This window comes from Orcinus orca, chromosome 1 (genome assembly GCF_937001465.1).
Source record: "Orcinus orca chromosome 1, mOrcOrc1.1, whole genome shotgun sequence".
In the NCBI taxonomy this organism is placed as follows: Eukaryota; Metazoa; Chordata; class Mammalia; order Artiodactyla; family Delphinidae; genus Orcinus; species Orcinus orca.
The window spans coordinates 42,252,006-42,265,917 of NC_064559.1; the positions used below are offsets into that span (position 1 = coordinate 42,252,006).

A 13,912-nucleotide genomic window follows, 5' to 3' on the forward strand; every position below is an offset into this window, starting at 1 on the left:
GGTGGTATAAAGACATATGCACAGGTTTACGGGATTTGTCTTAGAAAGAAGGAAGAGTTATGTCAGGCAGAGAGTTCAGGTGTTGTGGGTATTTAAACCGATGGGTCGTCAGTAGGGAAGGAAAGAAGATGCTAGGCTCGGGTATCCCTCCATCCCGTTACAGGCAGTTCTACTGCCTGATTCCAGCCCATTTGCCAGGGTCAGGCCCTAATTAGGGTCCGTATCTCAGGTGAAACCACTTCTTCCCCAGAATTGGCGCCCCGGCCTGACCCGGAAGCTTTCCCGCCAACCCGGAAGCAGAGCGCTGCGGCGGAGGCGCCGCAGCCGAGCTACCGCCCCCTCGCCGCCTGGCCACTACTTAGAAAATCCGGGCCGCGGCGGTGTCGGGTTGCACTGATGGTCCCCGGCAAGCGGCGGCGGCAGAGGCGGCGGGAGGATGACCTCTCCCCGAGAGCGGGGTGCCGACCTGGCCCGTTTCTACACTGTCACCGAGCCCCAGCGACACCCGAGGGGCTACACGGTGTATAAGGTCACCGCCCGGGTGAGTGCAGTTGTCTGGGTGGGGTAAGAGTCTGAATTGGGACGAGAGACGGGTGTGGACCCTGGTGTGGGGATGCCTGACGTCGGGTCAGAGCCGAGGGTGGGACTGGCTGCGCCTAGTGCCGGGACAAGCGTCCGAGGTGAGGGCTTAAGGAAGGATGGGGTGGGGGCAGATCGTGGGATGTCCCGGACAACGCTGGAAACGGTCGCGGTAGTGTCCCCATTCCAGGGTGGGGCAAACGTTGGTCATTTTAAATTGATGATTCAGCCCCATCCCACTTGGACTTTCTCTTCTGAGGCTGAAATTTGCAGAAGTGGTTTTGCTTGCCTCCGAGGGATAATGCAGGTTAAAAAAAATGTTAAATTTATGTACTATTTGATTTACGTAAAAGAAGATATTTCTTCCTTTGACCTTTTATACAGCTTCAGGGTTGCACTGAGGAAGATAAACTCTTGGGAAGTATGTAAGTGGTAGGGCCACCATCGTAAGACCTCTATCTATGTCTTTCTGCCTCAGAGTTTTTCATGGTTTTCAGTAGAAGACATGAGAAATTCTGCTGATGGTGTCTTGTGTGAGTTGTCTTGAGGGCACATTTAAAAGTTGTGAGGCTCCTTTACATCAACTAATTGATCCAGTTTTTAGTACCCACTTTGTTCATGTTTCATTGCTCTTGCCTTGAGTTTTAGAGAGAGTTTGCATCTCCCTTCTTGGAAAATAATAGTAATAACGTTAAATATGAGTATTAAATATAAAATAAGAATATTAAAATTAAATATCTATATACATGTATGTAGTAGGAATGTATGTGTATATTAGGCATGTTGTACACATCACCCAATTTAATACTACTTTTAATAATGAGGAAACTAAGGTTCAAGAGAGTGTTGTGGCTTGCCCAGCTTCACGTTGCAAGGTGGTAGCACAAATGGGGTTTGAGATCAGTTCTGTTTAACTCCAAGTTGTATAAAATGTTAAGAATTAACTTTATCATTATCATTAATTGTTAAAACGGGTTCGTGCTCCGGTCCGGGAGGATCCCGCGTGCTGCGGAGCGGCTGGGCCTGTGAACCGTGGCCGCTGGGCCTGTGAGTCCGGAGCCTGTGCTCCGCGGCGGGAGAGGCCGCGGCGGTGGGAGGCCCGCCTACCATAAAAAAAAAAAAAAAAAAAAAAGAGAGAGAGGTATAGATAGCAGTAATGGTACAATATACATTTGGGGGATGTAGTAATCTTGGGTGATAGCTTAGAAGTGGGCTTTCAGAAGAACCTTAAAGGTTAAATAGATTTAGATAAGCAGAGTTTGGGGCATGGGAATGGCACATGCCTTATGGAAATGGTGCACAATTCAGACAAGTGTGAGAGGATGAGATGAGCAAATTTGTGTAAATATAAAAAGACCAGGCCTGGTTATTGCAGAGGGCTGTACCAAGAATAGAGAGAAATTTGTTACTCCCTGTTTGCAAGTAAGGTTACTATATAGGTGGAGTGTTAGTTTCAGGTTAAGAAAAAATTTTAAGATTAAGGGGGCTCTTATTATACCACTCTTGAAACCTTTCTAGTCTTTGGGACCTTCAAAAATCTAGACTTGGTTTCCTAACATAGTTTGTGGAATTAGAACAGTCTTCAACATACGTAATGTTCCCCTCACAGCACCCTGTTTATCTCTTATTATAACACTTATCACAGTTATATTGTATTAATCTTTTTACATGTCTATGTCTCTTAGTAGATTTAGAGCAGGTCTCTATCATTGATATTTGTTTCCTTTTATATCTCCTAAGGCAGTGGGGCACAGAATGCCTAAAAAAATATTGTTGAACGTTTTCCTCTCTATTTCTTCTCTAAACACACCCAATAAATGTTTAGTTTCAGGCACTACGTGCTCCTAGGGATACAAGGCTGAATAAAGTGTGGACCTTCCTTTCAAGGATACTCCTAGTAGAAAAGTGTTTACTGGACTTAAAGAAGTATAGTACAGGATAGAAAGTGTTAAATGCCATAAGAGACTACAGAAAAGGGCTATGGGATTTTAGAAGACAGAGATTGCTTCTGGCCCAAGGGATCAGGGAACATGTACCAATTAAGATAGGTGGTGAGAGATGGGAAGGATCTAGATGGGTGGGATAAATGGAGGTGGGCATCGTAGGTAGAAGGGTAGGTAGAAGGAATAGAGCCCATTAAGGCCTGAAGGTGTGAATGTGTGTGGAACTTGAATAGGAAACACTGAGTATGATTATTACTTGTATTCTTAATTTACAAAAGGAAAGGTTAACCTAATTGAGATCTTAAACATCTTAAGCTGTGAACTAACTTATATGACAGCATAAATTAGAAGATAAAGTAGCACATTGCCTGTTCTAACCAAATCCATATAATATGCATGCTACGTATTGCTTTGGTTGTTTAACTGGAAATTGCTTACACTGCCTTTTTTTCTCCTTGTAAATATTTACGTCATTTATTACTTACTGTACAGATTTTGTTTTCTAATTTTAAGGATTGAGGGTTAATACTGATATATACTTAAAAGACAACCACAGTATTATAAAATAAGCAAAATATTTGTTATTTTTTGAGACTTAAGGAGAAAAACAGCTTAACTCAGGAGAATTAATCAGGTAAGTAGTGCTCCCCTGAGAGAACTTCATAAGATAAAAATGTCTTCTTTATGTTTCCTATTACTGACTGACTTCTAGCTTTAAGGAACAATCTCTGTATTCTTGATCCTTGCAGGGTTCTTTATGTAGGAGTAGAATTAGAATCATGCGGAGTACCATTGCTAAATTTTGAGTAGCATAAGAGCTGTTTCATGTTCTTAAATCTCCTTTATACTTTTTTTTTTCCCCCCTCAATTCTCTGGAACCTGTCAGGCTTAGATAACCTTATGGCCAGTTACAAGCTTGCTAATGGATTTCCTAGTTAAACTCTGTGTTGCTTATGAATTTTCATCTAGAATAAGAACTTCTGTTCAGGATTGGAAAATTCTCTTGTAGAATTTCATTGAGTCTTTAGTTAAAGGAGACACAGATATGAAAGAACCATTAGCAGTGTTTTTGGTTGTATCATCATGCTAAGGTTACAAAATTCTCATAATGTAATATAGATTTCTCAACAGTATTAAGTGAATGGTAATTCTTGCCTGTATTCTTTCCATGAATATAGAAAGAAAAAGGTATGTTTTTATTTTTAAAAGATGGTTTGCCTTATGACTTTATGTTGTTTATATTGAGACGTAATTTATATACGGTAAAATTCACCAATTTTAAGTGTATATAGTTTGTTTAGTTTTGACAAATGTCTGTAATTGTGTAACCACCACAGACATCACTGCAGGAGTTCCCTCATGCTCCTTTGCAGTCAGTCCGCTCTCCCCACCCCCTGTCCCTAGGCAACCACTAGTCAGTTTTCTGTCGTTGTAGATTAGGCTGTATTTTCTAGAATGTTATATAAAAGGAATCATATACAGTGCTTTTTTGGGGGGGAGGGATCCAACTTCTTTAACTCAGTATGATTACCTGAGATTCATCTGTGTTGTGTATTTTTTTTTAATAAATTTATTTTTTATTTATTTACTTTTGGCTGCGTTGGGTCTTTGTTGCTGCGGGCTTTCTCTAGTTGCGGCGAGCCGGGGCTACTCTTTGTTGCGGTGCGCAGGCTTCTCATTGCCGTGGCTTCTCTTGCTGCAGAGCACGGGCTCTAGGTGCGCAGGCTTCAGTAGTTGTGGCTTGCGGGCTCTAGAGCACAGGCTCAGTAGTGGCGCACAGGCTTAGTTGCTCCGTGGCATGTGGGATCTTCCCGGACCAGGGCTCGAACCCGTGTCCCTGCCTTGGCAGGCGGATTCTTAATCACTCCGGCATCAGGGAAGTCCCGTATGTTGTGTATTTTTATTCTCTTTTATTGCTGACCAGTATTCCCTTGTATGGTTATACTACAATTAATCCATCCACCTGTTGATGGACATTTGGGTTGTTTCCAGTTTTTGGCTGTTAATACAGCTATCATGAACATGTATATACAAGTCTCTGTACAAATGTGGGCTTTTATTTCTCTTAATAGCACACAGCCTTGTTTACTATACCTTTATACTAAGTTGAAATCTGGTAGTCTTAGTCCTCTTTCTTTTTCTTTCTCAAAATTGTTTTGGCTATTCTAGATTGTTTGCATTTTCATAAAAAGTTTGGAGACAGCTTGTCAAGTTCTACAAACATGCCTACCCAGATTTTGATTGGGATTACATTGAGAATGTAGATCAATTTCAGAAGAATTGATATCTTTAAACAGTATTGAATCTTCTGATCCATGAGCGCACATCTTCCATGTATTTAGCTCTTTAATTTGAACCATATTTTCTAGTTTTCAGTGTGCAGGTCTTGCACATACTTAAAGCAATTTGGGTTTGTTTTCAAACTGTGAGAATTACATGTCTTTATTTTACATAGCTAATGTTTACTGAGTATTAATAGCAGACACTTCTGTGGTGCTTTCTATGAGTCAAGCTCTATTCTAAGCACTTTATATAAATTAGTACATTTTTCATAGCAGCCTGATGAGCAGCTGCAATTATTATTCTCACTTTATTGTGAGAAAATTGAAGCACAGACAGGTTAAGTAACTTGCCTAGGGTCACACAACTAGCAAATTATGGAGTCTAGATTTGAACCCTGGTAGACTGGGTTTTTAATCCCAGTGCTGTGCTGAATACCTAAACATATTTCATTAGAGGCTGTGGCTGTACTGTAGCTTGGCAAAAGTGATAGATGCAAGTATACTACAGTGATTAGGGTGATGTGAACAAAGGGGAGCAAGGAATGAATAGAAGTACTCAGCTTGACTCGAATCTGAAAGCTGCCATTTCCAAAGCTTCATATTCAGGCACTATTTGTATTGCTTAGAGGGAACCTGCTTTCAATTCCTGAGCACATTATTGTATGGCCTGCTTGTGCTTGGGAAGATAATTATTTGTAGTTTTCTAAGTATGCTGGTACCCTGCATTCTTAAATACCTCTCTGTTAGATGCTGTTTCCTCTGTCTGGAATGCTCTTTCCTTTTGTCTTGGCAGTCCCTGTTCATCTGAAGTGTTAGCTCCTGCCTTGTGTTCTACAGGAAGCCTTTTTGAATTTTATTTCCTTTATTTGTAATTTCTATTTGGGCCTCCCCATCACCACCACCTCCCCAACACGTATAAATCTGCCCTTATAATATGATCATCACCATTAATTATACAGTTGTACAAAACCAGAATCAGGAATTTAAACGTTTCCTTTTTTTCCCCCACAACTCACACACACACACTGTATTTTATTTTTACAAGAGATAAATAAACTGACACCAAGCATTGTAAATGGATGACCACAACAAAAGCAACAATGATTGCAATTACCAAACACGAGACACACTCATACTATGTCATAACATTGACATTCAGTCCAGTAATCCTCCACTGTAACGGTTCCTTTACTTTTTTGCCTCTGAGTCCGGGTGGCTTTTTTTTTTTATTCAAACAAAAAGTCACAAAAATTATAATCATCCTCATCAGTTCACTCAGTCCCATGTAATTAATTTTTTTTTCCTCTTGATCTTTTGTTAGCACTTTTATTAATTCATTAGTTTTCCATTAGAGTTCTGAAAATGCTTATTCATTCAGTTAAGCAGTATAGTCAGTTACCAGAAACCTGTACTTGTCAGAGTCTTTTCCATGAATTCCTTGAAGATGAAACCCTTTTATAGGAAAATTTTGGCGAAAGCATCAGAGTACATCCAGAACAGTCTGTAAATGACAGAAGACTTAAAAATGACCATGGTTAAAGATTTGATGAAAGTTCATAATAATGCAATTGACAAGGAAATTTAGTTATTTCTGAGATATACATTTTAAAGTAATAACTAGAATTATGACTTATAACATTATACCAGAACATGCAAGATTTTTAGAAATTTCATGTAATGTCTGAAACATTTATATTAACATATTTCCATACAAATAACCCAAAGAAAGTTTAGTATTAGTTGTTTGTTTGTTTTTTTATATCGCAGGTTATTATTAGTCATCAGTTTTATACACATCAGTGTATACATGTCAGTCCCAATCGCCCAATTCAGTACACCACCATCCCCACCCCACCGCGGTTTTACCCCCATGGTGTCCATACGTTTGTTCTCTACATCTGTGTCTCAACTTCTGCCCTGCAAACTGGTTCATCTTTACCATTTTTCTAGGTTCCACATACCTGCATTAATATACGATATTTATTTTTCTCTTTCTGACTTACTTCACTCTGTATGACAGTCTCTAGATGCATCCACGTCTGAACAAATGACTCAATTTCGTTCATTTTTATGGCTGAGTAGTATTCCATTGTATATATGTACCACAACTTCTTTATCCATTCGTCTGTCGATGGGCATTTAGGTTGCTTCCATGACCTGGCTATTGTAAATAGTGCTGCAATGAACATTGGGGTGCATGTGTCTTTTTGAATTCTGCTTTCCTCTGGGTATATGCACAGTAGTGGGATTGCTGGGTCATATGGTAATTCTATTTTTAGTTTTTTAAGGAACCTCGATACTGTTCTTCATAGTGGCTGTATCAATTTACATTCCCAACAACAGTGCAAGAGGGTTCCCTTTTCTCCACACCCTCTCCAGCATTTGTTGTTTGTAGATTTTCTGATGATGCCCATTCTAACCGGTGTGAGGTGATACCTCATTGTAGTTTTGATCTGCATTTCTCTAATAATTAGTGATGTTGAGCAGCTTTTCATGTGCTTCTTGGCCATCTGTATGTCTTCTTTGGAGAAATGTCTATTTAGGTCTTCTGCCCATTTTTGGATTGGGTTGTGTGTTTCTTTAGTATTGAGCTGCATGAGCTGTTTATATATTTTGGAGATTAATCCTTTGTCCGTTGATTCCTTTGCAAATATTTTCTCCCATTCTGAGGTTTGTCTTTTCGTCTTGTTTATGGTTTCCTTTGCTGTGCAAAAGCTTTGAAGTTTCATTAGGTCCCACTTGTTTATTTTTATTTCCATTACTCTAGGAGGTGGATCAAAAAAGATCTTGATGTGATTTATGTCAAAGAGTGTTCTTACTGTGTTTTCCTCTAAGAGTTTTATAGTGTCCAGCCTTACATTTAGGTCTCTAATCCATTTTGAGTTTATTTTTGTGTATGGTGTTAGGGAGTGTTCTATTTCATTCTTTTACATGTAGCTGTCCAGTTCTCCCAGCACCACTTATTGAAGAGGCTGTCTTTTCTCCATTGTATATCTTTGCCTCCTTTGTCATAGATTAGTTGACCATAGGTGCGTGGGTTTATTGCTGTGCTTTCTATCTTGTTCCATTGATCTGTATTTCTGTTTTTGTGCCAGTACCATATTGTCTTGATTATTGTAGCTTTGTAGTATAGTCTGAAGTCAGGGAGTCTGATTCCTCCAGCTCCGTTTTTTTCCCTCAAGACTGCTTTGGCTATTCAGGGTCTTTCGTGTCTCCATACAAATATTAAGATGACTTGTTCTAGTTCTGTAAAAAATGCCATTGGTAATTTGATAGGGATTGCATTGAATCTGTAGATTGCTTTGGGTAGTATAGTCATTTTCACAATATTGATTCTTTCCATCCAAGAACATGGTATATCTCTCCATCTGTTGGTATCATCTTTAATTTCTTTCATCAGTGTCTTATAGTTTTCTGCATACAGGTCTTTTGTTTCCCTAAGTAGGTTTATTCCTAGGTATTTTATTCTTTTGTTGCAGTGGTAAATGGGAGTGTTTCCTTAATTTCTCTTTCAGATTTTTCATCATTAGTGTATAGGAATGCAAGAGATTTCTGTGCATTAATTTTGTATCCTGCAACTTTACCAAATTCATTGATTAGCTCTAGTAGTTTTCTGGTGGCATTTTTAGGATTCTCTATGTATAGTATCATGTCACTTGCAAACAGTGACAGTTTTACTTCTTCTTTTCTAAGTTGTATTCCTTTTATTTCTCTTTCTTCTCTGATTGCTGTGGCTAGGACTTCCAAAACTGTGTTGAATAATAGTGGTGAGAGTGGACATCCTTGTCTCGTTCCTGATCTTAGAGGAAATGCTTTCAGTTTTTCACCATTGAGACTGTTGTTTGCTATGGGTTTGTCGTATATGGCCTTTATTATGTTGAGGTAGGTTCCCTCTATTCCTACTTTCTGGAGAGTTTTTATCATAAATGGGTGTTGAATTTTGTGAAAAGCTTTTTCTACATCTGTTGAGATTATCATATGGTTTTTATTCTTCAATTTGTTAATATGGTGTATCACATTGATTGATGTGCATATATTGAAGAATCCTTGCATCCCTGGTATAAATCCCACTTGGTCATGGTGTATGATCCTTTTAATGTATTGTTGGATTCTGTTTGCTATTATTTTGTTGAGGATTTTTGCATGTATATTCATCAGTGATATTGTTCTGTAATTCTGTTTTTTTGTAGTATCTTTCTCTGGTTTGGTATCAGGGTGATGGTGGCCTCAAAGAATGAGTTTGGGAGTGTTCCTTCCTCTGCAGTTCTTTGGAAGAGTTTGAGAAGGTTGGGTGTTAGCTCTTCTCTAAATATTTGATAGAATTCACCTGTGAAGCCATCTGGTCCTGGACTTTTCTCTTTTGGAAGATTTTTAATCACAGTTTCAATTTCATTACTTGTGATTGGTCTGTTCATATATTCTGTTTCTTCCTGGTTCAGTCTTGGAAGGTTATACCTTTCTAAGAATCTATCCATTTCTTCCACGTTGTCCATTTTATTGGCATAGAGTTGCTTATAGTAGTCTCTTAGGATGCTTCGTATTTCTGTGGTGTCTGTTGTAACTTCTCCTTTTTCATTTCTAATTTTATTGATTTGAGTCCTCTCCCTGTTTTTTTTGATAAGTCTGGCTAATGATTTATCAATTTTGTTTATCTTCTCAAAGAACCAGCTTTTAGTTTTATTGATGTTTGCTATTGTTTTCTTTGTTTCTATTTCATTTATTTCTGCTCCAATCTTTATGATTGTTTTCCTTCTGCTAACTTTGGGTTTTGTTTGTTTTTCTTTCTCTAGTTCCTTTAGGTGTAAGGTTAGATTATTTGAGATTTTTCTTGTTTCTTTAGGTAGGCTTGCATAGCTATAAACTTCCGTCTTAGAATTGCTTTTGGTGCATCCCACAGGTTTTGGATCGTCACGTTTTCATTGTCATTTGTCTCTAGGTATTTTTTGATTTCCTCTTTGATTTCTTCAGTGATCTCTTGGTTATTTAGTAACGTATTGTTTAGCCTCCATGTGTTTGTGTTTTTTATGTTTTTTTCCCTGTAATTCATTTCTAATCTCATAGCATTGTGGTCAGAAAAGATGCTTGATATGATTTCAGTTTTCTTAAATTTACTGTGGGTTGATCTGTGACCCAAGGTGTGATCTATCTTGGAGAATATTCCATGCGCACTTGAGAAGAAAGTGTAATCTGCTCTTTTTGGATGGAATGTCCTATAAATATCAATTAAATCTATCTGGTCTGTTGTGTCATTTATAGCTTCTGTTTCCTTATTTATTTTCTGTTTGGATGATCTGTCCATTGGTGTAAGTGAGGTGTTAAAGTCCCCCACTATTCTTGTGTTACTGTCGATTTCCTCTTTTATAGCTGTTAGCAGTTGCCTTGTGTATTGAGGTGCTCTTATGTTGGATGCATATATATTTATAATTGTTATATCTTCTTCTTGGTTTGATCCCATGATCATTATGTATAGTCCTTCCTTGTCTCTTGTAACGATCTTTATTTTAAATTCTATTTTATCTGATATGAGTATAGCTACTCCAGCTTTCTTTTGATTTCCATTTGCGTGGAATATCTTTTTGCATCCCCTCACTTTCAGTCTGTATGTGTCCCTAGGTCTGAAGTGGGTCTCTTGTAGAAAGCATATATATGGGTCTTGTTTTTGTATCCATTCAGTGAGCCTGTGTCTTTTGGTTGGAGCATTTAATCCATTCACGTTTAAGGTAATTATCGATATGTATGTTCCTATGACTGTTTTCTTAATTGTTTTGGGTTTGTTTTTGTAGATGCTTTTCTTCTCTTGTGTTTCCCACTTAGAGAAGTTCCTTTAGCATTTGCTGTAGAGCTGGTTTGGTGGTGCTGAATTCTCTTAGCTTTTGCCTGTCTGTAAAGCTTTTGATTTCTACAGGAAGCCTTTCTTAAGTGTGGAACTCTGTGTGTATTGTATATTCCTCCATTAAAGCCTATAAAATATTGTGCTTTTCTGCCTCCCCCTCTGAGGGCAAACTCTTGTCTTTTTAACTTTGTGTTCTTGGTGCCTAGAACAGAGCCTGCACTATAGTAGGGATTTGAGAGAAGGCTGGAAAGAGGCAATATTTTCCTTTGTGTTACTTTTTAAGTTAACAAACAGTAGAATTGACTTTTTTATTGTATAAGTCTATGAATCTTTACACATGAATAGATTCATATATTCTCTACCATAATCAGGAAACATAACCGTTCCGTCAGCCTCAAAAACTCCCTCTGCTTTCCCTGTTTTACACTCTTCTCCCCACGCCTTAGTCCCTGGCACCCCTTAGTCCACTGATCCACTCTCTACCACTATAATTTTGTCTTTTTGAGAATGTCTTATAAAGAGAATCATAGAGTATTTAACCTACTGAGACCATCTTTTGCCCATTTTTTCAGTGGGTAGTTTGTTTTCTCACTGTTGAGTTTTGAGAGTTCTTCTTTTGTTCTGAGTATAATTCTTTGTCAGATATGTGGTTTGTAAATATTTTCTCCCAGTGTGTAGCTTATCTTTTCATTCTCTTAACAGTGTCTTTCACAAAGGAAAAATTTATATTGATAATTTTGGTGAAGTCTAGTTTATCATATTTTTCTTTTATGGAAGAAAAATGGGCTTTTAGTGTCATATCTGAAATCTCTTTATTGACATCAGGTTTTAAAAACTGTAAACCTTTCCTGTTTTCATCTTGTTTTTTGACAACTTACATGCTCAGTTATGAAGATTTTAATATTAAGGATTTTTACATTAACTTTAACATTAAGGATTTTTACTTTCCTTGAACTTTTATTGGAAAATAGTTTACCGGAGAGTAGTGCTATAATAATTGGTAAAATTTGAAGTGAGAAAAGCAACTTTAGGAAACATTTATTGAGTATACAAAGGTAACTTGCTGTGATAGTTTCTTTTATTCTCCTTTAGATTTTGAGATTTTAATAATGTAGAAAATATTTCTTATTTTCAACATATTACTTTCATAAGAACTTACTAGAAAGTTGAATGTCTAAAATTTTTCCCATTGACTTATCTATCTTATCTGGAGTTCTTTTACTCCAGAGTACTAAAAAAATGTTGTAAAATATCTAATTATGGTTTGTGCAGGTGCTGCTTCTTGGGTCCTGACTACCTGGCTGGCAAGTGATTAACTAGCCCAAATATTCCTGCCAGCCAGTGACCCCTGCAGCTCTGCAGGGAAAAGAGAGAGAGGAGCTGAGATGCAGGTGATGGAGTGGGAGGGAGGTTGAGTTTGGTAAGTGGATGCTTGCCTATGTGAGCTGGACGCTTTGAGATACCTGTTCTTCTTGCCAGAGTTTGTGTGTGTATATGAAATGCAGTTTAAAGGTGTCAGTATATTTATATGAAAGTATGGATTTTATGAAGGTGAAATGTCTGAAAGTCAGGATTGCATGCATTACACCGATGGATGTACCATTTGGTTAACCGAATCACCACAGTGGGAAATGTTCAGTATAGTATAGCCTTACATTTCTGTATATCTTATTTTTTCTCTTCCATTTTGGAAAGTCTCTTTTTTTCTTGACATGCTTTTTAAAATATTCTTTTCCATTATGGCTTATCACAGGATATTGAATATAGTTCCCTATAATATACAGTAGGACCTTTTTGTTTATGCATCCTATATGTACTAGTTTGTATCTGCTAATCCTAGACTCCCAGTCCTTCTCTCCCTCACCTCCTTCGCCCTTGGCAACCATAAGTCTGTTCTCTCTGTCTGTGAGTCTGTTTCTGTTTTGTAGATAGGTTCGTTTGTGTGCCATATTTTAGATTCCATATATAAGTGATATCACATGGTATTTGTCTTTCACTTTCTGACTTTATTTAGTATGATAATCTCCAGTTGCATCCATGTTGCTGCAACTGGCATTGTTTTGTTCTTTTTTATGGCTGAGTAATATTCCATTGTATATATATACCACATCTTCTTTATCCATTCCTCTGTTGGTGGACATTTAGGTTGCTTCCATGTCCTGGCTATTGTAAATAGTGCTGCAGTGAACATTGGGGTGCATGTATCTTTTTGAATTATGGTTTTCTCTGGGTATATGCCCAGGAATGGGATTGCTGGATCATATGCTAGCTCTATTTTTAGTTTTCTTTTTTTTTTAATGTTTATTTTTTTTCTTATTAGTCATCCATTTTATACATATTAGTGTATATATGTCAATCCCAATCTCCCAATTCACCCCACCACAACCCCCACCCCCGCTGCTTCCCCCCTTGGTGTCCATACGTTCTCTACTTCTGTGTCTCAGTTTCTGCTCTGCAAACCAGTTCATCTGTACCATTTTCTAGGTTCCACATATATGCGTTAATATACGATATTTGTTTTTCTCTTTATGACTTACTTCACTCTGTATGACAGTCTCTAGATGCTTCCACATCTCTACAAATGACCCAATTTTGTTCCTTTTTAAGGCTGAGTAATATTCCATTGTATGTATGTACCACAACTTCTTTATCCATTTGTCTGTCAATGGGCATTTAGTTTGCTTCCATGACCTGGTTATTGTAAATAGTGCTGCAATGAACATTGGGGTGCATGTGTCTTTTGGAATTATGGTTTTCTCTGGGTATATGCCCACTAGTGGGATTGCTGGGTCATATGGTAATTCTATTTTTAGTTTTTTAAGGAACCTCAATACTGTTCTCCATAGTGGCTATATCAATTTATATTCCCACCAACAGTGCAAGAGGGTTCCCTTTTCTCCACACCCTCTCCAGCATTTGTTGTTTGTAGATTTTCTGATGATGCCCATTCTAACTGGTGTGAGGTGATACCTCATTGTAGTTTTGATCTGCATTTCTCTAATAATTAGTGATGTTGAGCAGCTTTTTATCTGCTTCTTGGCCATCTGTATGTCTTCTACGGAGAAATGTCTATTTAGGTCTTCTGCCCATTTTTCGATTGGGTTGTTTGTTTCTTTAGTATTGAGCTGCATGAGCTGTTTCTATATTTTGGAGATTAATCCTTTGTCCTATGATTCATTTGCAAGTATTTTCTCCTATTCTGAGGGTTGTCTTTTCATCTTGTTTATGGTTTCCTTTGCTGTGCAAAAGCTTTGAAGTTTCATTAGGTCCCACTT

General features: G+C 37.9%; 1 protein-coding gene across 7 annotated transcripts in view; it reads left to right on the plus strand.

Moving 5' to 3' along the window:
* The first annotated feature begins 288 nt into the window (after window positions 1-288).
* The window catches only part of RPS6KC1 (ribosomal protein S6 kinase C1), a 221,036-nt gene continuing 207,412 nt past the window's right edge, over window positions 289-13,912 (plus strand). For 4 of the 7 annotated variants that reach the window (XM_033438040.2, XM_049700155.1, XM_049700194.1 and 1 more), the window contains exon 1: window positions 298-541. In XM_033438040.2, the coding sequence (XP_033293931.1) occupies window positions 437-541 (105 nt within the window). In that variant the 5' untranslated portion in view covers window positions 298-436. Of the gene's footprint in view, window positions 542-13,912 lie in introns of all 7 variants that reach the window. The other 3 variants (XM_004275247.3, XM_033438041.1, XM_033438042.2) reach the window with 2 other exon arrangements.